Source organism: Hemicordylus capensis, chromosome 5, assembly GCF_027244095.1.
Source record: "Hemicordylus capensis ecotype Gifberg chromosome 5, rHemCap1.1.pri, whole genome shotgun sequence".
NCBI classification, from domain to species: domain Eukaryota; kingdom Metazoa; phylum Chordata; class Lepidosauria; order Squamata; family Cordylidae; genus Hemicordylus; species Hemicordylus capensis.
The window spans coordinates 63,281,768-63,307,627 of NC_069661.1; the positions used below are offsets into that span (position 1 = coordinate 63,281,768).

The following is a 25,860-nucleotide window of genomic DNA, read 5'->3' on the forward strand; positions in this document are numbered from 1 at the left end:
GGGGCGGGATGAAGGGGGATTTCTCAGGTACAAACATGTCCTCAAATGTTCAGTAGCTATCAGTTTTCTCACCATGTGTAGGCTTGCACAGGGAAGATTTTTGTACTTATTCAATAGCAAAATAAAGAGTTTTCCTTGGGATTCCACCTGAAGCCCAAGGAGGTTCAAGCTCTGTTGATAAGAGGGTTGGTGGTGGCAGCATTTTGAGAATACTACCGATAATACAGAATAGTTTTAGGAGAAGCCTAATCGGGCAGCTCAGTGGGGATGATTCAGCATTTCTTTCCCTCCTGTGAGCTTGCTCTGAGAGAAAGGCTTTAATTCCCTACAGAAACACTTCCTTGAATCTTAATTATCAAATGTTTGCCAGTTCACTCTAATAACTGGCATTCCTATGTAACTTGAAGGATGCAGAGGAATTTTCTATAGTAACCATTATTTCTTTTTAAAACATTCAAATCAAAGGCTTTGTATATTCAGTGATGAAGTGGAGGATCTCACATCATGATGCTGTACTTCCTATGATTCTGCAAGGGCCTGTTAGGAACAAAAATTGCACATGACGGAATTCCTTTAAAGTAAAATTCAACAAAGAAAGTGAATTTATTTGCCATTGCCAGACTTCATCAATAGTTTAACTGCCAAGGATGCAATTTGCTTTAAAGTGGTTAACATTAACAAATGATAAGGAAATGTACATACTTTTCTTACACTTGTCATTGGCTGATATCTAGAGGACCTGAATATGGAATGAGCACTGTTGAGCTAGTGCAAGAGGATGGCTTTGTTGTGTGCTATAGCACAAAAGTTCCCACTGAAATAAATGAGGCATGCCATAGTTGTGCAATGGTTCTTGCAAGCATAATTGTGCAACACTAGTCTGGCAAACAAGCTCCAGACATAGAGCTACTAGCTAGCACAACAGTGAAGTCCTTCTGCAAGCAGTCCATTGCTCTAGATGCCAGTCACTGTTTATAATCTTCAAATTGCAAGAATTCTGTAGCTCTCTGAAGTAAATCGTTTCAAGCTTTGTTAATTGCAGTAATTTATTATATGTGTTGAAGTGCTTTCTGGATTATTTGGCTTATCCTGTCTGAACAGATACTTAAATTTGGTTTATGTCCTATATTGTGGTTGCTTCCAAAGGACATTGTACCTTTATGGAGGAAAACTAGTAGAAATCAGGACTATCTGAAGATCCTTCTGTTGATTAGTTTGCAGTATTATGTACAATTCACGAACCGTTAATAGTTGCAGACTAGATACAAATTGATAAGCTGGCAATGCAATACACATATATAAGGTGAGTCTCAAGTACTCCTTTAAGACCCTCAAACTTATTACGTGAAAACAGATGACAATACCTTGTAAAAGCATTGTTAAAAATGTTTTTAAAAGCATAGTAAAAGCAAAACAAACATTTCAGCATCACATGCCAGCCTCAGTGTTGTTCCTCCATCTTCTGTGAATCACCAGCTTATATTGTTCAGAGCTTTAATTACACACACACAGGCAGTAATTTCAATCAACAGATGAGGTGAAAATGTGTTTGTGGGGGGTGGGGAAGAGAAGACAAGAGATAAAGGGAACCCTGGTCATACAGCTGGGGGTCTGTGTTCCTACATTACATACTCCTTAGTAGCCAATATACTTCATGGTCTCTTTCAACTCTTCCCTGCCATTTACATTGCGTTTGAGTTTATCTATATTGCTTCTCTAATCTTTCTTCGTACTAAGCAACGTTCCACCTCCAGTACCCCCACCTTAAAAGGTATTAGAGGAACAATACTGAGGCTGGTGTGTGGTGCCGAAATGTTTGGTTTTTGTTTTTACTATGCTTTTAACAACATTTAAAACAATGTTTTTACAAGGTATGCTCATCTGTTTTTACGTAATAAATTTGAAGGTGTTAAAGGAGACTAGATACATTGAGATACATGCTTCATTTACTCAGGTTCCAAAGTAGCAGCTGTGGGTTTCAGCAAATACCAGAAAGCCTGTGGCATCTTAAAGACCAGGTTTATTGGCCCACACTTTGATCTCATAACTCAGCTCTTCAGTATTCTTCATTAAATGCATATATAATAGGAGGACCTATTAAGATGGTCCGAGACAGCTGCTGGACCCAGTAGGATTCCAAAAAGCCTTGGAGGGTTTTGATGTTGGTCTTGCCGGTGATTCTGTTGTTGCCCTGGTGCGAACCTGGAATAGGGAACTCACAAGGGCAGTAGGCATGATCGCTCTTTGCGAACAAAACATTGTGTATTGTTTTTACGTAATAAATTCGGGCCGACTTGGACTCCAGTGTTTCTGCAGAGTCTATTAAGGTGGTGTCCAGCAACCCCTCTTGCAGTATGAAATTGGATCAGTTTCGATCTGTGATGCCTGATGATATGGATAAGCTGCTTGGGGCTGTACGGCCTACCACTTGTTCTCTGGATCCTTGCCTGACTTGGCTGCTTGACTAGCAGGGAGATTGTTGTAGATGGCCTAGTTAATATCATTAATTCATCACTGAGGGAGGGTAGGATGTCTCCTTGTTTGAAGGAGGCAGTGATTAGACCAGTTCTTAAGGAGCCTTCCCTAGATCCATCAGTGGATATTTATAGGCTGGTCTCCAATCTCCCATGGTTGGGCAAGGTGACTGAGAGAGTGCTGGCTAACCAGCTCCAGGCAGTTTTAGAGGAAACAGATTATCTAGACCCATTTCAAACTGGCTTTAGAGTGGGCCATGGGGTTGTCTGCCTTGGTCCGCCTGATGGATGACCTTTACCAGGGAATTGACAGAGGGAGTGTAACTCTGTTGCTTCTTTTGGATCTCTCAGTGATGTTTGATACCATCAACCATGGTATCCTTCTGGATTGCCTGGAGGAATTGGGGATAGAAGGCACTGCTTTGCAGTGGTTCTGCTCCAGGAGCCAGCGTGGTGTAGTGGTTAGAGTGCTGGACTAGGGCCGGGGAGACCCGAGTTTGAATCCCCATTCAGCCATTCAGAAACTAGCTGGGTGACTCTGGGCCAATCACTTCTCTCTCAGCCTAACCTACTTTACAGGGTTGTTGTGAAAGAGAAACTCAAGTATGTGGTACACCGCTCTGGGCTCCTTGGAGGAAGAGCGGGATATAAATGTAAAATAATAATAATAAATAATAATATCTCTCAGGCAGGTTCCAGATGGTGGAACTTGGTGATAGTTCCCCTTTAAAATGGGAGCTATTATATGGAGTCCCTCAGGGCTCCATTCTGTCACCAATGCTTTTTAATATTTACATGATACCGCTGGGTGAGGTCATCAGGAGATTTGGTGCAGGGTGTTATCAGTATGTTGACACCCAAATCTATTTATCTTTATCATCATCATCATCATCATCATCATCATCATCATCATCAAGAAATGGCATTCACTCTCTAAATGCCTGCCTACTGGCAGTAATGGACTGGATGAGGGATAACAAATTGAAGCTGAATCCAAGCAAGACGGAGGTGCTCATTGTGGGGGATTGGAATTTAAGGGATGAGTTAGATCTTCCTGTGCTGGATTGGGTTACACTCCCCCAGAAGGAGCAGGTATGCAGCTTGGGAGTGCTCTTGGATCCAGCCCTCACCCTCAGGTTAGGTATCTCAGGTGGAGGCTATGGCCAGGAGTGCTTTCTATCAACTTTGGCTGATTTGACAGCTGCATTCATTCCTTGAAGAGAATGATCTCAAAACAGTGGTGCATCAGCTGATAACCTGCAGGCTTGACTTCTACAATGTGCTCTACGTGGGGCTGCCTTTGTACATAGTTTGGAAACTTCAGTTAGTTCAAAATGTGACAGCCAGATTGGTCTCTGGGGTAACCTGGAGAGACCATATTATGCCTGTCTGTTGTTGTTGTTGTTAAACTTCATTGCAATCTTTGACCAGTACGTTATGCCTGTTTTAAAATGGTTGCACTGGCTGCCGATATGTTTCCGGGTAAAATACAAAGTGCTGGTTATTTCCTTTAAAGCTCTGAATGGCTTGGGTCTTGGCTACCTTAGAGAGCGCCGCCTTCGGTGTGATCCCCATTGCTCATTGAGGTCATCTGGAGAGGTCCGTCTCCAGTTACCACCAGTCTGGTGGTGACTCAGAACCGGGCCTTTTCTGTAGCTGCTCCTAGCCTATGGAATGCACTCCTGGCAGATATCTGCAGTTTAGGCTCACTGTTAGCCTTTAAGAGAGCCCTAAAAACTTATTTGTTTGACTTAGCCTTCCAAGGTTTGTAAAGTGTATCTTAATTGGTTTCAAGTGGTTATAATTGTGTTTGAATTGTTTTGTTGTACACCTCCCAGAGCTTTGGATGCGGCAGATTATAAATGCAATCAATCAGTCAATCAATAAAATATGTAGTGTGATGTGCCAAACAAGACATGTGCCAAACAATGAGTAGTGTGATGTGCCAAACAAGACACACTTTTACTGTCTCCCTCCACCCTCTGCTGCCTATTAACCTGTTTTGTAATCTCAGTAGCTGCTAGCAGGATACTGATTTATAGGGTGAATTTTACTCCTACTGGCAACCCCCCCGCCCCGTCCTACTCCTGTTTTGCAGTTATGAGTGCCAGTATAAGGTAAAACCTACCCTGAACTTACTGTAAGTCATAGTCATTCCAGCCTGGTGAGCTGTGGCCTGCAGTCACGTGCACAGAGAGAAAGCTTAGCTAGATAGAAAACTCAACAGGATTTTTTTTATTTATTACATTTATATCCCGCTCTTCCTCTGAGGAGCTCAGAGCAGTGTACATGTTTTTTTTTTTTTAATTATTCTCAACAACCCTGTGAGGTAGGTTAGGCTGAGAGATACATGACTGGCCCAAAGTCACCCAATGAGTTTCATGGTTGAATGGGGATTTGAACTCGGGTCTTCCTGGTCTTAGTCCAACACTCTAACCACTACGCATGCTGGCTTTGATATCTGAATTAGGAACAGACAACTTGTGAGCATTTATAGATGAGAAGTGCTAAAGAACATTACAAGTCTGACAGGTTTCCCTTTAAACTGCAGATTTGTTCACATTTCTTATTTCCGTTAGAGTAGTTTGTGGAGCTGTTAAGTTGTATCACTTTCCCAGGCCAAAGAGGAAAACATTGTAAAACCTGGTTCTAGAGGCTTTCTTTTGCTTTTCATTGTTGCAGGGTATAGAAACATCTAACAAAGACTTGGGCAGGGCTCGGGGAAATGCGCTCGTCATCTGCTCATCCATGACTAGTGCAAAATGAGACCAGTTGAGTGAAAATTCTGCTAACTGAGCATAGAGACACCTTTTTAAAATAGTGATTCTCTTTATTTAGCGAGGGAAAGCAACTGGTCCTATACATACCCAGCACAGCTTCCCTCCAGTGGCTGTTGCTGGGGTCTATCTTATGTTTCTTTTTTCAGATTGTGACCCCTTTGGGGACAGGGAGCCATGTTCGTTCTTATTTTATTTATATCTTTGGGAACACTTGTTGAAAAGTGGTGTATAAATATTCACCATACTCATAATGCCACAAAACCTCCCCCCACCCCCACCCCCACCTCACAACCCTTTCCTTGTGCCTTCCCAGGCCCTGTGAACACCATCACATGAACTCAGTTATATAGTGCAGCAGGAGCAGAACTCCTTCCCTTCTCCAGCCACAGGAGTGGAGCTCCAGCACTTCTCATGGTACCCCCATGCTCCCCACTGCCCCTCTCTCAGCAAGTAGAACATCCAGTGTCCCAGACAGTGTGATTCAGACAGTACCTTGTGACTTTATTAAGCTGCTTCAACTTGCAAAGCTGCTTGGTAGCCTTGAGGCTGTGGGATTTGAACTCTGGTCTGCCTGGTCCTAGTCCAACACCCAGTATTTTCACTGTATGTGGAAATACAGTGAAAATACTTCCAGGTACTGAGCACTTCCAGGGTTCAGGTACATAGGTTTCAGTTGTACTATTTCTAAATGTTAGTTTCTAGCTTAAACAATTGCAGAACTAACAGACTGTATGGTTTGTGCCTTTTTCTACCACTGAACTTCTCCAATCTTGCCCTTCACTTTTCCTTGGCACGTTTATTTTCATTCCTAGATCAAAACCCCTGAGAATTGAAGTTAAAAACTTCCCTGTCTTCTTTCGTCCAGGTTAGCAACAATATCCCTTTCCTGCTAAATGTGCCTTTTCAGAGAAGGCATGTCTGCCCCATGGGTGCATATATGGTGCAGGGTGAAGCAGATCCTTTGCTTGACCCCGTGTGTGTGTGTGTGTGTGTGTGTGTGTGTGTGTGTGTGTGTGACTTTATAAGAAGCTTGTGACAGAAATCATAGAGAATTATTGCCTTTATCTAAGTGGGGTGCGTGTGGCCACTGGGATGTGGCTGGTGGGTGGGTGTGATTGTCTGCTTTCATGGAGAGTTCTGCACTTCTGAATTTGTGAATATACCACTGCTCGAACTGTGTTGCTGGTGGGGGACGATCAGCAGCCAACTCAACAAAGTGTGCACTGTCATCACGTTAGTGTGATCCCCCTGCTACCAAGAAAGCATGTAAGTTATTGCACTGCCATTTGAGAGTGCAGAGAATGCAAGAGAAAGAAGTGGCAGAGGAGAGTGGGCTGGAGCAAAATGGGGTGTGTGTGGACAATATTGAGCAAAGTGGAGAGGGAGGGCTGTATGTGTGCAGCAGGCAGGGACAGTGAGATGAGCATGAAAGGGATGGAGAAGTTGTAGGGCACAGACCCTGTCTCTGATGCTCATTATGAGCATGAGAGGAGGGAGAGTTGGGTGTCCCTGAAAGTCTCCATCCCACCACTCCCCCCTGCCCTCACCAGGGATGTGCTAAGCCCCCACTTTTCTCGGGTATATGCTGTCCACACACGCACCATTGCAACTCTTCCTATTGCCCATATCCCAGCCCAACAGTCTCCTACTGGCTGCATTTTAAATTTCCAAGCACCCACTTGTGTGACCTTCTAAGTGGGCTTGCCTCCCGGATCCTCATTCTCTCCTCCCTTTCTTGCCATTGCCAAATTCTGTGAGTCTTCGTACCATTGCCCCTCCCCCAAGCTTAACCATTTGTGGTCTGAGCAGGAGGGAGTCTGCAAAAAAGCAGTTGAGGGAGACAGTTTGACAACTGCAATAGCAAATTCCTTTCCCAGTGGTGAGAGAAATTTCCCTCTTCTCTCCTCTGTGTATTCCACCCCCTTCCCCAAACAATAAAGTCTCAGTCAGACCCAGAGGCTGACCAGCCGGAGCCAGGCTGCTCATTGGAATATAAATGTACTGGGCGGAGTAGCCACCAAGACATTTAGTGAAAATTAGCAAATGCAGAAGCACCAGTCTGCCTCAAGGAGAAGGAAGAAATGGAGGAGGGGGAGGGCAGGGCAGGCAGGTGGAGTTTGACACACATGGAGATCTATCTACCTTTCTATCTACACATGAGGGCAGTTGCAAACAGGAACCTTATTCAGACATAATGTTTTACAGGTGTATAGATGTCTGTACACTCATGCATATTTCTGTGTGAATGACTGTACATGCATTCATTTTCAAAAACTTGGTTTATACAGTGTGGCAGGCTGACATAGCTTCTTCCCAACAGCAAGTACATACCCCCAGATAGCTTGAGGAATGATCTGATGATGATGATGAGGATGATGATGATTATTATTTTGATCTGGATCGTGAACTACTGAGCCTACATTTCTTGACCCCGGGCTAGGTTCATATTGCAGTAGTGCTGCATTTTGTACCGATTTAAAATAAAAATAAAAATACACAGTTCTTTGGAGGTGACACTTCTGTTTTTTTTAACATGTAAATATGTGTGTTTTCTTTTGCTGAAGTCTCTGCACATACTGCTTAACCAAATTTAATCATGATTTTATTAAACATACCTGGATTAAGCATTTAGAAATACCTGTAAAGCTCACATCTTCCTAGATATTTAAAGAAAAGTCCAGTTTGAATGAAATACATCTTGGGTTTCAGCAAAATATTTTAAAAACTTTTAAATAAGTAAATTCTGTCTTGTATCTGATGTTTGAAAAGTATCTAGATGAAGTCTCTCTGGTGGGAATATTTGACAACAAACACTTCATGGAAACTATTTACTCCACATACTATTGTTTTCAAAGTCAAAGAATAATGTATTTTTTTCATTCATCCTAGGTGAAAGCTATGTATGTGCATCCAGTGAACCATTTCGGAAAGTTGATTACACTAAGAATGTTAATCCAAACTGGTCTGTCAACATCAAATCTGGATCATCTCGATCCCTCACATCTTTGACATCTTCAAGAAGTGAATTGAAGGAAAGCAAAGACTTCATTAAACCCAAACTTGTAACTGTTATACGAAGTGGAGTAAAGCCACGGAAAGCTGTCAGAATTTTGCTGAATAAAAAGACTGCTCACTCCTTTGACCAAGTGTTGACTGATATAACAGAAGCTATTAAGTTAGATTCAGGAGTAGTCAAGAGAATTTGCACACTGGATGGAAAGCAGGTAAGGTAACTTCACACAAACTCATAACGGTTATGCTTTACGGGTGCAATCTTAAATTTAATGGCAAGATTTAAAACTCTTTTGAATACAGACACAATTTAAAATTCTTACTCACTTTTTAATTCTACAAGGTGCACACATTTATTATTTTTGGCTGAGCCTGGGTTGTTCATTTGTATGGCAGATGGGTAGGGAAGTAAAACCTTTGTGAGGTTGACAACTTATTCAGTTTTTCTCTCTCCCTCTCTGACCCTGCCTATGAACCTATTGTAGATACATTCTGAATTACTTGGACAGCTTAACTGTGCTTCTTGTAAATGTCTGGTTTGTTCCATTAAAGTGAATGATAGATATACAGGAGCACTGCTGCACTGGAACTGTTTACTTCTGCTACAACTTGTGCAGCAATGTTCCTCTGAGATCTGTCTCTAGGATCCTGAGGAGGCACTACCATTTAGGCAGAATAGTATCTCTGATTAGACACATTTTTATTTTTTATCAAGGAATTGGCCCAGTGCATCAAAAGAGTATAACTTATTTTGCTAGAATAGGGTTGCCATATGCAAGCTTCCCAAATCTGGGTGGCCTAATTTGCATATTATGCAAATTATGTTAGCTAATTTGCACTTTATTTGACAGATTTGTATACTTTCCCCTCCTTCTCTGCCCTCCCATGTGACCGGATCCAGAGTAAAATCGGGGCAGCACATTTGAAATCTGTGTAAATCCAGATGGAATTTAGCAGCTGGGTAGAGAAGCCAAAATCTGGGGGCTACCCTAAATTCTGGGGGACATGGCAACCCTATGATAGAAACATAATTGCAGTATAGACACTTGAAGGAGTATGATGTTGTATGGGTAATTTGACAGTCCTTTATGCCTCCTTGATATGTCTCTAAGGAATTTCCAAAATGTAAGAGTTCTATAATTTTTTTCAAGAGTAATGTCAGCAGAGCCCTATCAAAAACTATCAGTCAGCCCAGGATATTTTTCATCTTTTGTGATGGAAATGTCAAGACAATATCATGAAACCTCTTACTTCTACTTCCTGAAATTTAAAATGGTTTCCTGCCTTTTTAAAAGCAACACCCAGTTGAAAGTTCATGTAGTTGTACTTTCCTACTCCAGTCATTATGAGGCGGATGAAAGGGCATTATAGAATTTGGCAGACAAGGCACTCTTCTTCCAATTACCAACTGGTAGAAAAGCTTTAGCCTTACTTTCCTAATGGGCTAAACTTGCTTCAGGCGAGATTGATTTTTTTCATATACTATTAAAAGAAATTAAAAGAAGCTCTGGGAAATTGTCCCCCCCCCCCAATGCACCTTAGGTTCTGTGTTCCATAAATAAATAAATATAGTAGAGTATCTTTTTAAACAGTGTTTTTCCTCAAGTGTGGAGCTGAAGTTTCATTATATATGCTAACATTTGTTGGTAGATTTGTGAGGTTTTTTTCATATAGTCATATAGCTTTTAAAGGACAATTGTTAGTCTGCTGCTCAAAATTTAAAATTAAGTAGCTCTTAATTAAGCTAACATTTTCTGTACTGAGCACCATGAACATCATAATGAAGAAATACATATTTTATTAAAATATTTACAATTAACATAAAGGTTGTGATCCTCAGCATATTTGCTAGAAAGTAGTTTGTGATCTGAGTGGGTCAGACTTGGCTCGTGAACATGTTTAGCCCATGTTTAGTAACTTTAAAAAGCAGATTTTAAAAATACAATTATGGACACATTCTCACTTTTAGTTGTCCTTTTGATGTTTCTGATAAGAAACTTGCAATCTGTAATGAAACATCTGAAGTCCTTTGCTGCGTTGAGTTTGCCAGGTCTAGACCCTGAAAGGAGTCTTGTAACTTGATAGTTTGAGATATTCAAGATGAATGAAAGTGAACTTGCAGATCCCAAATTTTCGTTAAAAATGCTGACCACCTTGCAAATGCCTTGCCTGCAACCTACTTTGTACAAATATGACAAACATTTATATTTCACTTTTCAGCAAGTTTCCAAAGTGGTTTACATAGATATAAATAAAATGGCTCCCTATGCCCAAAGGGCTCGCAACCTAAAAAAGATGTTGAGGGTTGTTAGTTTTACCCCGAGTAGGTAAACAGCAGAGCACCAAGGAAGAGAGCACACACTCTAGTTACAGAGTATGTAGTAGAGGATGGTTTAATTGTTGCAGCTATTTAGAGAAAGCACATGGAGATTCTTGTAAAACTAAGTATTTATTGGTTAAGTACACTTCGATTGGAAAGACCTAATCCTAATCTAAAGGACTACATAATGAATAGGTAAGGAGAGAAAGAGATGTTTCCATCTACTCTCTAAGAGGAAAGAAAGGATTGTGACTCAGCAGAGGAAGTGCTGAAGAGTCAGATCAGGGGTCATAGGGTAGGGACAGATAGGGAGACCCTTACTCACTGTCTCTACTCCCAGTGCCCCTGTTGATCATTAGGATTGTTGGTGCAAAAAGTCGATGCACTGGAACTCTATCTCAAAAAACAAACAAACATAAGATGGATACCAGCAACAGCCACTGGAGGGATTCTGTGCTGGGGAAATGTCTTCTTGCAGTGCAGGCAAACTCCTTTTGCAATGATGTATTTCCCCAAGAAGCTTATGAAGAAGATACTTATGATGAAGACAACCATTGAGTCCTGACATGTGGAACAGCATTACCAAGTCAATTCTTTTTGTTGTTTTTGTTATGTTCACATGTTGAGCTGTGCTGACACACATTAATTATTTTCTAAAACATTTTTGATTGTAGGGAAAATAGTTATGTATAATCTTATTGACGATTGTCAAACTTTACTCTTGCAGTTACTTGTGGGGAAAGAAAGAAAATCAAGTGCAACAACATCCTGTTGTTGCTTGTGTATTGGTACTACCATTTCATAATAGATTAGAAAATACAGTGGTCCCTCGACTTACAAACTACTCAACATAAGTATTTTCCGAGTTACAAACGGCAGTTTTAGATCCGGTTTTAGATGCGGTTTTTTCGACTTACAAATTTTTAGATGGGGTTTCCTCGACTTACAAATTTTTAGATGGGGTTTCCTCGACTTACAAATTTTACATTCGGTTTCCTTGACTTGCCTGCCTGTTTACTGCCTGTTTATTCTTGAAAAGAAATGTTCCTGTGCAGTTTGCAAGACTTACTGGGGGTCTGGGTCTTTTTTCTAGGCTCCGGAATGCATTAATCCGTTCCCAATGCATTCCTATGGGAAACCGCTTTTCGACTTACGAATTTTTCGACTTACAAATGTGCATTCGGAACGGATTAATTTCGTAAGTAGAGGGACCACTGTAGTGTTAAAAATCAGATTTTTCTGTGTTGTGCCTGTAAAAAGGAGAAAAAAATCTTCAGAAATCATAAGGACATGTTTATAAATCACAAAAATGCCTTTCCAATGATCTCTTACACTACAAAAAGAACCTAATTATTACTGAGATAATGAGGTTTCTTTCTTATGAGAGGATGGTCATCTTGATGTTTTCATCACAGAGCTGCAACACACATGAGTGGCATTATAGAAATTCTTCATCTAGAAAGGTTTTTTTGAATCAGACTAAGCAACCTGTATAGACTTTGCAAAAAACAAACAAACCCTAGGCTGTTTGCATGGTCTGGATTACCCCACCCAGCTTGTGTTATCTGGAGCACTGGGAATGGAAGGCTCCTGGCTACTCCAGAAGAGGGTAGCCTGACTTTTTGACCTGGCAGTTAAACGAGCCTGTGGTTCGTTTAACCTTGGCAGGCGATTGTGTGAACAATCACCGCCAGGTCAAAAGGCTTCCACCCAGCCCGCTGCTATTTCTGACAGCAAGCGGTGGTGGGGCTGGGAGTTGGGGCAGTGGTCATGCCAAATGGTGGCTGCTGCACTCATAGTGCAGGACCCTCTGGGATGTGGGAGGGGAAGTCATCCTACTCCCAGCGTTTGCCTTCACAATGCTGATATTCGTGTGGGCGCGTGGCATGGCGGAAGCAAAGATGTCTGCTGTTCATCTGCTGGGGAAGGCAGGCAAGCTTCTGCCTTCCCCATAGCCCTCCTGAGTGGCCGCCAGAGGTCGAATGCATGACTTCAATGTCTCTTTATACACTAGGGATGTGCAAATCAATCCAGGTAGAAATCTATATGTACCCGAATCTAGCTGATTCAGGCGATTTGGAGACAGAACAAATCAAACTTGTGGTCCATTGGCTAGATATGGGTCCAAATCGAATTGTGTCAGATTCGGTTCAGATAAATTCAAGATTCAGATTGCACTTATTAGTTCCCCCAGATTTCCAGATTTCATTTTTTTTTTTTAAAGCCTAACTTTCTAGCTGTTGTAGAAGTGGAATTATGGAGCAAAATATGTGGTCACTATTTTTCAAGTGTTTGGATTCTTTGGTGTCTAATAACTTTTCCTCAATGAATCCCTATGATGAGTCATTGATTGATTAAGTGCCATCAAATTGGTGTCTACTGCTAGTGACCATAGATAGATAGAGTCTCTCCAGGATGATCTGTCTTCAACTTGGCCTTTAAGGTCACTCAGTGGTGTATTCATTGCTGTTATAATCAATTCTATCCATCTTGCTTCTGGCCGTCCTCTTCTTTTATTTCCCAGCATTATGGATTGCGTCTATTCATTTTGACTGTCTTTCAACAGTGTCAACTGTCAACTTCCATGTGCCAACTACACCCCCTCCCACCCACAAAGCAGTGGGGTACTACTCAGTTTATATTCTAGGAATTTTTTCAAGTGTTTAGACTCTTTGGAGTCTAATAACCTTTCTTCATAATGGATCCCTATGAGAATTCATTACACACCAAAGAGTCTAAACACCTCAAAAAATCCTAAAATATAAGGAATGTATATTCTGAGTACCCAGTGGCTTGTGGGTTGAGGGGCAGTTGGTACATGGGATGCCACTAATTACCACCCCCCACCTGCAAAGCAGTGGGGTCAAAATGAACAGAAGAAATGAAGGTGTGTAATGAAGACACCAGAGAATCAATACACTTCAATATTCCTAAAAAAGTAAACTGAGTGGCCCAGTGCTTTCAGATTTGGGTGGTAGGTGGCACCCATGGGGACCTACCCACCACCTAAATGTTGTGCCCTTAGTACCTTTATAAGTGGTCCAAATTGATCCTGACCCAGATTCAATCGAATATCGGATGATTCAGGGGGACAGATTTGGGCACAAAACAAATTAGGGATGATTCAATTCGGGCACAAATTAAAAAAAAATTATTTCATGTGCATCCCTATTATATACTGTTCTTGCCAACTAATAGACTGCTCAATATAGCACAATCAAGAGTTTCAGAAAGCACACTTTACAAATCTGCTTCAAATCATGACTGCAGTTTGTAGTCAGTCTTTCAGCCATGGTTTATGAATTCAGACTAATTCACAATCATGGGTTTTTAAAGAAATTGTCTACCTTCCTGTAATCTCTTTAAAATTTCATGAAAGCTTGTTTTGCTTAAATCGCCTACTCTCCTTCTTGCAAAACAGTGTTGCTCCCTAAGTACCTAAACTTGTAGATCAGTTGGAAACATTTCCCAGTCTTATTCTGTGGTGAAAGATGTTTTGATTTGGCTTGATTATTTCAAAGCGTTCCTTAATGTCAGGAGCTTAAACAAAACTTGTATAGCAACTTCAAAGAAGTAGCATGAATAGCAAATGAATAGGATGTAGTTATGGTTTACCACTTCAAGATCAAATTATAGGTCTTAGAATCTTGAATATATGTTGTTTAATTAATCTGGGAAAATCTTTCTGAGTTTATCCTGCAACTGGGCTGCCTGTTTAGGATTGGCATAACAAATTTCCATTGGTTTGATTAATATTCTGTGGGTTACTCTGTAAAATAGGTAATTGTGCTGCTTTAACTTTGGGCAATAGGTCAATATCTTGTGAGAACAGCTGCTAGGTTTTGACTTTCATGACATATTTGAAATGGTACAAATAACCCTCATTGTATAAACAAATTCATTTGTTTTTAATATAATTTGAGATTTCTAGCCCTGACAGAAGGAATATGTAAAAATATTTCTCAGTGATACTTGATATTTTGCTTATTCAAGTTATTGAGAAAATTTAAATCTCAGCTGATGGAAAACATCTCGGGCAGTTGTATTCTAATTACAGGTTCCCAAGGAATCTGGGTAAGGGATTTGTGGCAAGAAGTGTCATTGGAGGAGAAGCAGGGATTCATTCTGGTGTCTTTTGAAATATTTCACTTCTGTATGAACTTGGCATGAGTGTACATTTGTCATCATATTATGTGACCTCCCTATTCATGAGAGCTTGTGTTCTTCATTTCTTCGAATGACAATCTTGATTTGCTTGGAGCAATAATTAAAGCATTCCCTTATAATGCTGCACTTACAAAAGATTAGTTCTGGCTGTTAGCCTTTCACAATGAGAATTTCCATGCAAGTCCCCCCCTCCTTTTTTGTGTGTGTTACTGAACAGAATATTTCCAATAGTAACTGTCAGAGGTGACAGTATCGTTATTTTTTTAAACTGTCCTACTCCTTGGGAAGGGATAAACAGTAGTAATAATGTGCCCCCCATTTTTGGAAATGTATGCTTATTAACTTAGAACAAAACATCTCACTGTTTAAACTTTTAGAGCATGTATTCTGGTACAGGAGTTTGAACGATATTTTGGTGTTCATGAATAGAAAGGACATTTTTGGACATGTGTCTGTTGGAGGCTATGAGACTTGAGGAGCAATAAAAGGAGATTCTTGCATTCCCTTCCACTCCATATCTTCAGCTGTAACTCCACTCTCAAAAATGTATGATGCATTATGCCTGATCATTGGAATTTATTATGAATATATGTGGTGGTATTTATTTTTATATTTTACACTTATGTTATGTTCTTCCTCCAAGGAGCCCAGAACAGTGTACTACATACTTAAGTTTCTCCTCACAACAACCCTATGAAGTAGGTTAGGCTGAGAGAGAAGTGACTGAGATTCACCCAGCAAGTATCATGGCTGAATGGGGATTTGAACTCGGATCTCCCCAGTCCTAGTCTAGCACTCTAACCACTACATCGTGTTGGCTGTCAGAAGTATAACTTTACCTCCTATGACAGAAATCCTAGCTATGTGATTTGACTGCAACACAAGCTAGTGTGGGTAGAGGTACATCTATAAGTATAACCATACCTGGCAGTGTATGGAGTTGCCTTAGTCAGCCAAGAGGAGCATGGGTCCAACCTGCATGTGTCTTATAAATGTTGCTTAATGCCCCTTCTTTGTTCATTCAGGAAATAACTTGAAACTGATTCAGAGAAACGAGTAGAGATTGAATCTCTAGAACAATACATTTCAATTGATTGCCTAGGCATATGGCTCAGTTGGAGACCAACAGTACATAAAATCAACATTTAAAAACTTCCATTTCTAATTTTGTTTTTCACACATTTCAAGACAGAGAAAGCTGGACTACTGGAGCTCACCTGGAGCCCTGGACCCAGGGTACATCAGAAGGATGGGAAGATCTAAAGATCCTCTTTATATGCCTTCCCCATCCTTATTAGGAAAGGATGGGGAAGGCATGTAAAGAGGATTTCAGTTTAAGGTTCTCAGTTTAAGTTGCCAAGCCTGAATTCTTCATAGTTATTATGAAGAAATCAGCCTTTGGAAACCTAAACGGAGAACTGCTTCTCAGCATCGGCTATCTCTTGCAAGTGCAGATCCTTCTTTCAAACATCCACTGAATCCTCCTCCTGCATCTCCACCATCTGTCCCACAACAACCAATGCCACAGCCACCTGTGCCAAGACCCATTGAACTGGCTTGCCTGGTTTCTCCTGATGAACAACCCACTTCTCCAGTGACTCTCCCTGCCTCCGCCGCCAAGACAGCGCCTTTGCCAGACAGACAAACGTCTCGAGATGACTACACCTCTTCAGCAGACTCTGATAAGAATTCCACTCATACTGAGAACCCATATGACCCTTCCATGGATGACAATATCCCTAATAACCCATCCAACTCTCTGACTGAGGAGATGGAATCTTATCAAATTCAGTTTGCTGAGATGGCAAAAGTCCTTGGCTTGGAACTAAAATCTCTTATCCAAGAAGTCAAGGACCCCATCTATGATTTCATTGCCTCTACCATGGCATCTTGCCCTGCAGCGCTCCCTGTGCTGCCAGTACTGATCGCCACTAAGTCATTATGGGAAGCTCCATCTTCCTCCTTGTCTACCTCCAAGTGTCTGGAGAATTTTTACCTTATCCAAGAGGATGACTACAGTTTGGTTTTTTTAAGCATCCTCCACCAAACTCCCTAGTCCTAGACTGTGCGATGAGCAGTAAATCAGGCTGGAATCATTCTGCTCCTTTTGACAAAGAAGGCAGAAAGCTTTGCACCATTGGTTGCAAGGTATATTCTTCCTAGTATCTGGCTAAGAAGATAGTCAATTATATGGTCTGTATGCCCAAGTTCCACTATTATGTCTGGTGGTGTTTAAAGATGACCTCAAAGACTCCCCTGATTCTATCCAAAACAAGTTCAAAGAGACGCTAGCTAAGTCTGCAGACAGTACATGCCAGAATCTTAGCACTGCAAAACATATAATGGAAATGGAATCACACACATTGGCTAGCACCATTTCCTTAAGATGACATGCATGGCTCCATTCTTTCTCCTTGCAACAGGTCATGCGGGACAAATTTGAAGACCCTCCTTTCGATGGGGACAGTCTGCTTAGTACTCAAACAGATGAGAAAATCTAAGTTTGCTGCTAAAACTTTCACCTCTTCCACTCAGCAATACCAGCATCAGAAATTTAGGAGGTTTGACAAACCATAGCAGCAATATGGCCATACCAACCAGAGATTTCAGTAAATCTTTCCAGTGCACCCAGAAGTGCTCCTTCCTGAAAAGGCATCATCATCAACAAAGAATCTCAACCAAGGACCAATCCAATCAGTGTCTGACTCCTCTGTCCCCCTGCCCATTGGAACTTCTGGACCCATTAATCTTGCCCCTTTCCTCTCCGCCTGGCATCTTATAACTTCCAACATCTGGGTGCTAGACATTATTTCCACTGGCTATGCTATAGAATTTCATACAACTCCTCCTTTCCTTGGAATAAAACACACACCCTCAACTCCTACACTGTTAACAGAAGTCCAAGAACTGTTTTCCAAAGGAGCAATAGAACCACTTTCAAAGATAAACCAATGGGAAGGGTTCTATTCCAAGTACCAAAGAGAGACAGATGTCTCTGACCTATACTGGATCTTTGTCTCCTCTCTCTCTCCCAGAAGAGCGTCATGAAAAAATTAGGAGCGTCATGAAAAAATTTCAAATGCTCACTCTACAACAGCTCCTCCCTCTCCCAGAAGAGGAGTGGTTTGCCATTCTATACCTCAAAGATGCCTACTTTCACATGGGAATTCGGCCAAAACACAAACACATTCGGTTCACCATGGGGGGCCAAGTTTACCAGTATACGAGTCCTCCCATTCTGCCTCTCCACAGCTCCACGTGTCTTCACAAAATGCACGAGCGTCATAATTGCCCACCTCGGGACAAAAGGCATTTTCATCTTTGCATACCTAGACAACTAGCTGATCACCTCTCCAAACAAAGCACTGTTTACCAATCACATCCAAGCAGTTGGATGTTGACTCTCTCAGAGGATCTGGGAATACAAGAAGAAATCTTCCCTCATCCCCTAGACCTCTCTGACTTACATAGGTGCCATCTTGGACACAAATGGAAAGAGCCTTTCTACCAGAGGAGAGGCAGCTCTCCATTTTACATATGATCTAATCCTTCAGGTCCAGACACACCCAAGAGGTGCAGACCATCCAATGCCTCTTGGGCCTGATGGCATCATGCACTACAACTGTTCATTGTATCAGACTACATATGCAACATCAGGAGCTCTAGACCCAGAGCACAGTTTGAAATCAATTGCTCTAAATAGCTTATAAAGTCACATGTCTCCAAGCTTGCTTGAAGAATGGCCTTGCCTAATGAGAGACTTATATTTCAAAAAATAAGTAAATTGAAGGACAGTTGTCTGCACTTTGCTCTTGTGAAAATGTGAGTCTCAAATTTCATTGCTACTTACGGAAAGAACTCAAGGTTATAGACACTCCAGCAATTGCTATTCAGCCCATTTTCATAACCTACTAATCGCAACCAGAAAATAAACGGGTAGATATTATATCTGCCTAAATTTGGATGTGACATAAGACTCTTGCATTATACTAGCTTAGCAGCAGATCCTCTTGACTTGTTGCATCCAAAGGTTTCCTTCCTCTAGTGGAGGTACCTGCTTTTATCAAAGGAAGGTAACATTTGGATTCAACCCTTGAGGTTCTCCAAAGAAGTGTACCTGGCTTATATAGTGCAATGTACCTAAAGGCTAAAGCTAGTTGAAACTTGTTTTCATGCACCATCCATTGATTTTGTGGATTGAAATACATTCTAAACCTTATAAAAAGAATTGCAGTAGAACACAAATTATGCATATTTTAGTAAATTGATTTGATGAGCTAATTCTATATTATACAAAGACTGTTGAAATCTTTAGAGAATTAAACTTAAATTGGTTTTTTTCCAGTCTGGAAGCTTTTGATAAAATTCCTCCATAGCTAGTACTCCCATTACAGACAATTTACTGATGCTTTTCAATGTTTTGATTCCCTTTGGTATAATGAGAGCTGAATAGGAGACAACCCGTCAAGGGCAAAATGTTAGCCTTGTATATTGTAGCTAAAAAAAATGAGCTGTAGAAAAAGAGGACAGGAGTCTTGGGATATGGATCAGTCCCTAGCTTACAACATCATATGAAAATATGTTTTCAGCTTGGAATGTATGCAGTGGTTTCTCACACTTTCACTTGGTAATTGTTAACATGAACATCTTATGGTCTGACATGGGGAAATTGGTTGACTTATTATTCAGCAATTCATTCAGGGATAGCCATTTACTAGTGAGTGAAACTGGTAAGGGCCAGATTATACATTACGATGCTAACATCATTGCTAAGCAAGCAAGTCTATTTTCTTTTGTAAACAGCACATACATGGATGCCAAACCCTTAATAAGACTGCAGTGGTAGGAGCCCTATGATAGTTTGCCTCACTTTTGTCTCAGTTCTGATCAGTTCCTCCCCCACAGGTGCTATCTCCCATGGAGGAAAACACTCCCATTGGCACAAATAAAGCATTGCTCCTTGTGAAGTGGCACCTGTGAGGGGGCTGTTCAGGAACGGGCCCATGGTGAGAGTTGAGGGCTGCAATAAATTTGCTTCCAATCCAGATTGATTCCACCTGTGCATGCTGTTTGGCAAGGAATAAAGCTCCCACTGTCACAATGGAAATCTTTTCTGCTTGTAAAAGAATGCCTGAGGTGTCATGTAGGGTTGGTCAACTGCTCAGTCAAATATTGTCAAGTATCTTGAAGTATTTATTAGAAAAGCAAAAAAGATATTGACAGCTTTGATACTTATGCTAATTAAAAACACACTTCTTTAAAATAATATGGATTATTCTAATTCAAAAATGCTAGATAAATTTTCTGTAAACATGAATGTTTCACTGAATAGTTCTTTGCTTGGGAATTTATCCTGGAACATCAGGGTCTGCCGACAATTACATTTTTTACAATGAAATTAAAACACAAAGCAAAGTAACAAGCTACAATTTAAAAAAGAACCCTGTTTTTAAAGGCGGTTGTGCTAAGTAGGCAGGAGACTAATTCTATAAGCAACAACAAGAAGGCTTAATGTAATACTTGACAAATAGGTGGCAAATTAATATGTTAAACTGGTCAATTGACCAGTGTGCCAGCCAACCCTAAAGTCTTAGTCACGTGTTTAATAGGCTTTGTTCTCATTGACTTTTTCTTTGGCTCTAAAACCTCAATGAGGTCTATATGATCCTGTTGTCCTTCTTTGCCCATCAATCTACCTGTAGTCATTTTCTGTCTTGGAGAACTACCAACTGAGTTGTTAGAACTTGCTAACGTTGTGGAAGCTTGGACAGTAGTTTTCACCTTGACTTAGCCATCCTCAGAGCCAACATGGTTCAGCCACTACGTGGAGACCACGTTAAACTGCTCCAGTTGGCAGCTGTTGCTGCATGATGAGTCATGTGGCTTGCCACAGGTCCTACCATTTCCCCCCTTTTGCCACCACAAACCTTTTGCTTTGGGATGTCTCTAATAGCATGGAGGAAAGCATTCAAGTTGCAAGTTGTCACAGGGCAACACTAATGCACTGAAAAATTTAGAGGCCTCCACATGGTAGTCATAATGCACAAACCAACCCTTATAAGGACTATGAAAGACTCTTCATTTTCAGATGTCTGTCATTTCAAACACTATCATTTCAAACATTGGCTGCTTGTCAAAGAGAGAACAAGCTGAAATCTTGGTCACTTTACTGACAAGCGACTATTGGGCATAGCATTTGAAGCCAGGCATTAATTATTGTAACAGAAAAGGATGTGACTGAGTGAATTGCATCCCACCATATGTAGTTCATGACACATGTTGCTCTCTGCTGTTACAAGCCCTGTGTGCTTCATCTCCAGTCTGCCTGTGTTAACACACATTTTGTTAAGAAATGTGAGGAAGTGTGCTAAAATAGTGCATTTCATCACACAAGACTGCTTGTTTGACAGCCTGGTATATATTACATCATGCTAGCTGGATGGTGTATTCCATGGAGATATCTTGCTTGCATAAATCTTTGATGTAGTTTTGTTGCTCTTTGTACCACCTCAGCAAACTTAAAGGGCTGCAGTATATTTCACTACTTTCCAGGTAATATACAAGTGTGTCATAGGTTTCTACAGGTGAAACTCGAAAAATTAGAATATCGTGCAAAAGTTCATTAATTTCAGTAATGCAAATTAAAAGGTGAAACTGATATATGAGATAGACGCATTACATGCAAAGCGAGATAAGTCAAGCCTTAATTTGTTATAATTGTGATGATCATGGGGTACAGCTCATGAGAACCCCAAATACACAATCCCAGAAAATTAGAATATTACATGAAACCAATAAAACAAGGATTGTAAATAGAACAATATCGGACCTCTGAAAAGTATAAGCATGCATATGTATTCAGTACTTGGTTTGGGCCCCTTTTGCAGCAATTACTGCCTCAATGCGGCGTGGCATGGATGCTATCAGCCTGTGGCACTGCTGAGGTGTTATGGAAGACCAGGATGCTTCAATAGCGGCCTTCAGCTCTTCTGCATTGTTTGGTCTCATGTCTCTCATCCTTCTCTTGGCAATGCCCCATAGATTCTCTATGGGGTTCAGGTCAGGCGAGTTTGCTGACCAATCAAGCACAGTAATCCCATGGTCATTGAACCAGGTTTGGGTACTTTTGGCAGTGTGGGCAGGTGCCAAGTCCTGCTGGAAAATGAAGTCAGCATCCCCATACAGCTCGTCTGCGGAAGGAAGCATGAAGTGCTCCAAAATCTCCTGATAGACGGCTGCATTGACCCTGGACTTAATGAAGCAACAGACCAGTTCTTTTTTTCTTTAGCCCAGGTAAGACATTTCTGACGTTGTCTGTTGTTCAGGAGCGGCTTGACAAGAGGAATACGACATTTGAAGCTCATGTCCAGGATTCGTCTGTGTGTGTTGGTTCTTGATGCACTAACTCCAGCCTCAGTCCACTCCTTGTGAAAGTCCCCAACACTTTTGAATGGCCTTTTCCTGACAATCCTCTCCAGGCTGCGGTCATCCCTGCTGCTTGTGCACCTTTTTCTTCCACACTTTTCCCTTCCACATAACTTTCTATTAATGTGCTTTGATACAGCACTTTGGGAACATCCAACTTCTTTTGCAATTACCTTTTGAGGCTTTCCCTCCTTATGGAGGGTGTCAATGATGGTTTTCTGCACAACTGTCAAGTTAGCAGTCTTTCCCATGATTGTGATTCCTAATGAACCAGACTGAGAGACCATTTAAAGGCTCAGGAACCCTTTGCAGGGTTTATGGATTGATTAGCTGATTGGAGTGGGACACCTGGAGCCTAGACTGTTGAACCTTTTCACAATATTCTAATTTTCTGGGATTGTGGATTTGGGGTTCTCATGAGCTGTACGCCATGATCATCACAATTATAACAAATTAAGGCTTGACTTATCTCGCTTTGCATGTAATGCATCTATCTCATATATCAGTTTCACCTTTTAATTTGCATTACTGAAATTAATGAACTTTTGCACGATATTCTAATTTTTCAAGTTTCACCTGTATTTTTAAAATTAGAATGTAAATGACTGCTTCAGTTATTGAGGCAATGTTGCTGTCAACATCACGGTGTGTTGTCCTTGGTGCCTATGTCCCTCTCATGCATGCTCTGCTATTGTGGAGCATGTCGTATAGTGAAGCTGAAAATTTAATTTTTAATTAATTTAATTTTCATTCTGTTTATCTTTGCTACTCCAGTTAATGGTGTGAGCAAAACTTGCAAGCTTATGTATGGATCTTTTAAAAAATAAAATAAATCTATTAAAACAAATTTGTACTGCTAAACACTGATCCAAACACCACCAACAAAACCTAATACAAAAAACCCTGATTCATCAATCCAATATTGTCTAAGGTAGAAAAACAACCATAATTTTCCTAATTCGTGTAAAGAATAAAATCTGACCGAATTACATAAAAACCATTATTTGTAGTCTGGTTTTAATGGGACCGAACAATATGAGTTAGCTTTCTGAGATTGTGATATTCCAAAAGTTTTAATACCAGATAGCCATCAACATGGTTTGATTCCCCCTCCCCAGTGTTTGGTTATAGCTAACCTGGCAGCAGTTACCATATACACAATTTTTTTTTAATGTCACATCTATATTAACTCCAGAAAACACACTTACTAATGCAAGCTGGGGGCATAATCCTATTTTCTGGTTTGTAATCCTGCTCATCTCCGTGAATACCTCTATCCAAAAGGATGAGACCCTGGGACAGGTCCATCAAAGACCTGAAAATAGGTTCTCTTCATCCTCCAACCACTCCAGCAAAGTGGAGGGCAGTGTCTTTGGATATATGCTGGGGTCAGGTATCATCTAAGGAAAACTTTGAGAACGTTCTCCTTAATTTGGGCCAAAAGCTTATGTATGGATTGTTGTCAGGGGAGAAGAGGCGGTTTTCTTGAAAGTATTGAGACAAGTGAGTTTAAAAGCAGCAATAAAGAAGAAAGGGACTAACAAATAGGCACAGAAAACAGGATGCATACAAAACTATTCTGTTCCTTTGCACTACCGTATAGCACCCATTATTAACTTCTGTATTCCTGTTCCATTGAAACTCCCAACATACTTTGCTTTATTGTCAGATCTCCTCCCACAGTTTAATCTATGTATTATAATCTTGGGTTTGCCCTATTTTAATGGTTCTGAGCTAGTTTTGATCAAAAATGATTTGCCTTGGTCTGTGTCTTTTTGTAATTGTTTCTAGAACTCTTTCACCATCATTCATTATAGCTTAACCATTTTAGTATCTATGCACCTCTGATCTTCAAGTATTATCTATGGACCCCTACCCACTTATATAACTTTCATAAGGCTACCGTAAAAAAAATAGGGAGAAAATTTGAAAATTGTTGATTTCTTTATCTACCCTAGCTGCAGCAGAAGTGCACAGGTAAGGAGAATATTAATAATTAATATTCATTCTCTCTTCCTCCAGGTGAGAGAATGAAACCTGAGACTACCAGTCTAATGAAGGGGAAGTAGAGAAAGCGTAGTCGGGGAGGGAGTTCCCTTGTAGGAATGTGCAAACAGGTTTGACCCCGAACCAGTTCGATGTCGAACCGGTTCAGTTCAACGGTTTGCCCCCATTCGGTCCGGCATCAGACCAACCCCCCAACGATTTGGGGGATTCATGATTTTTTTTTTAGTGATTTTTTCTTAACCTTTCTCCCCTTTGGGGGAGTTCTTTGGGGCAGTGGGGGGTCCTCCCTCCCCCCACCAGGCTCTGTAATCACCCACTCTGGCCTGTTCAGGCCTCTGTTGTTCAGTGTGGTAGAGAAAAATGGCAGCTTCTGTGCATGCACAAATGGCCTCTGCGAGGCCTGGCATGGCCCAGGGCCTCGCAGAGACAATTTTTGCATGTGTGTTTGGAGTGTTGCCCAAAATGGTGGCCACTGTGCATGTGCAAATGGTCTCTGCACAACCGGGGGGGGGGGTGGGGGCTTGGTAAAAAAAAAACTTTTAAAAAAATTGTGAAACACCTCCCCCCTGGACCTAACCGGGTGGGGGTTTGAGGGGGTGTTGGACCGAACTGGTCTGGACTTGAACCAAACCAGGCCAGCCAGTTCCGTTCACATCCCTATTCCCTTGCTCATTATCTCTACCCCTAGTGGTCAAGAGGGTTAATTAAATTCAGTGTAGCCAAGACCACCTGAACCTACCACATGGACCCCTGTTTGAGAACCCCTGCTCTAGAGCAGATAGGTGGAGATCTCACTGTGGGTACACTCTGTTCCACCAAGCAGAAACCTTAATGGTAGGTACCAATGGTCCTTTTTATACATAAATTGTGAAATAAGTTTTGTACATAAGTTGCACATAAATCTATTTTGGATTTGTTCTCTACTATTAAAGCATAGTCTCTGTTAAACTGTTATATACTATCATACTCTGAGCAATGTTAAACAAACCATTTTGTTTAGCTTTTCTGCATTGCCAGACTATCTTAGGCTTCTGGGCATATTGCCATTTTCCTATGACGATCATACAGCAGAAAAAAGATTCAAAATTTGTTTTAATTTCTTATTGATTTCATATTTCTGTGGAACAGCAGGAGTTATCTCTTTTCTTTTCTCCTACTGTCTCTTATCCCAGATAATAATGTTAGGCTCTCCTTCAAGTGACACTTTTCACATGACCATTGATTTTTTGTATTTGATAAGCTTTCTGGGTGTGTTGTCCATTATTTTATAACAGATGGACATCTTTCTTATTGTAATCAAAAGTATTAACTCTAATTATGCTGTGCATGTGTTCCCCAGTATGTCTACTGGTCTTACTGGCCTTCGAGTGCAGTATGTTTTCTCCCACGGAAGATGTATACAGATCAGCCTTTATGCTTACCAGTCCTCATTTGGCCAGAAAGTTTAAGAAGTTAAGAATTACCTTGCTATCCAGCATTCTGTTTTCAATAGCAACCAGTTAGATGCTTCTGGAAGCTCAAAAGTAGCGCATGAAGGTGATATCTATTCCTCTTTTTGCCCATAGTCTTTTGCTCAGTAATACCATTTTGATTTTTGAAAGCAAATTATTTGGGCAGTGTTTAACATTTTATGTAGAAAGATATTGGGAGTCTATTGGATAAGTTGCTTTCCTCC

At 40.9% G+C, this 25,860-nt stretch overlaps 1 protein-coding gene across 4 annotated transcripts in view; it reads left to right on the top strand.

Annotated features, from left to right (window-relative positions):
* The window catches only part of DCLK2 (doublecortin like kinase 2), a 155,676-nt gene that overhangs the window by 32,937 nt on the left and 96,879 nt on the right, over positions 1 to 25,860 (top strand). For all 4 annotated transcript variants that reach the window (XM_053255839.1, XM_053255840.1, XM_053255837.1 and 1 more), the window contains exon 2: positions 8,144 to 8,478. In XM_053255839.1, coding sequence (XP_053111814.1) covers positions 8,144 to 8,478 — 335 coding nt within the window. The remainder of the gene's footprint in view (positions 1 to 8,143; positions 8,479 to 25,860) is intronic.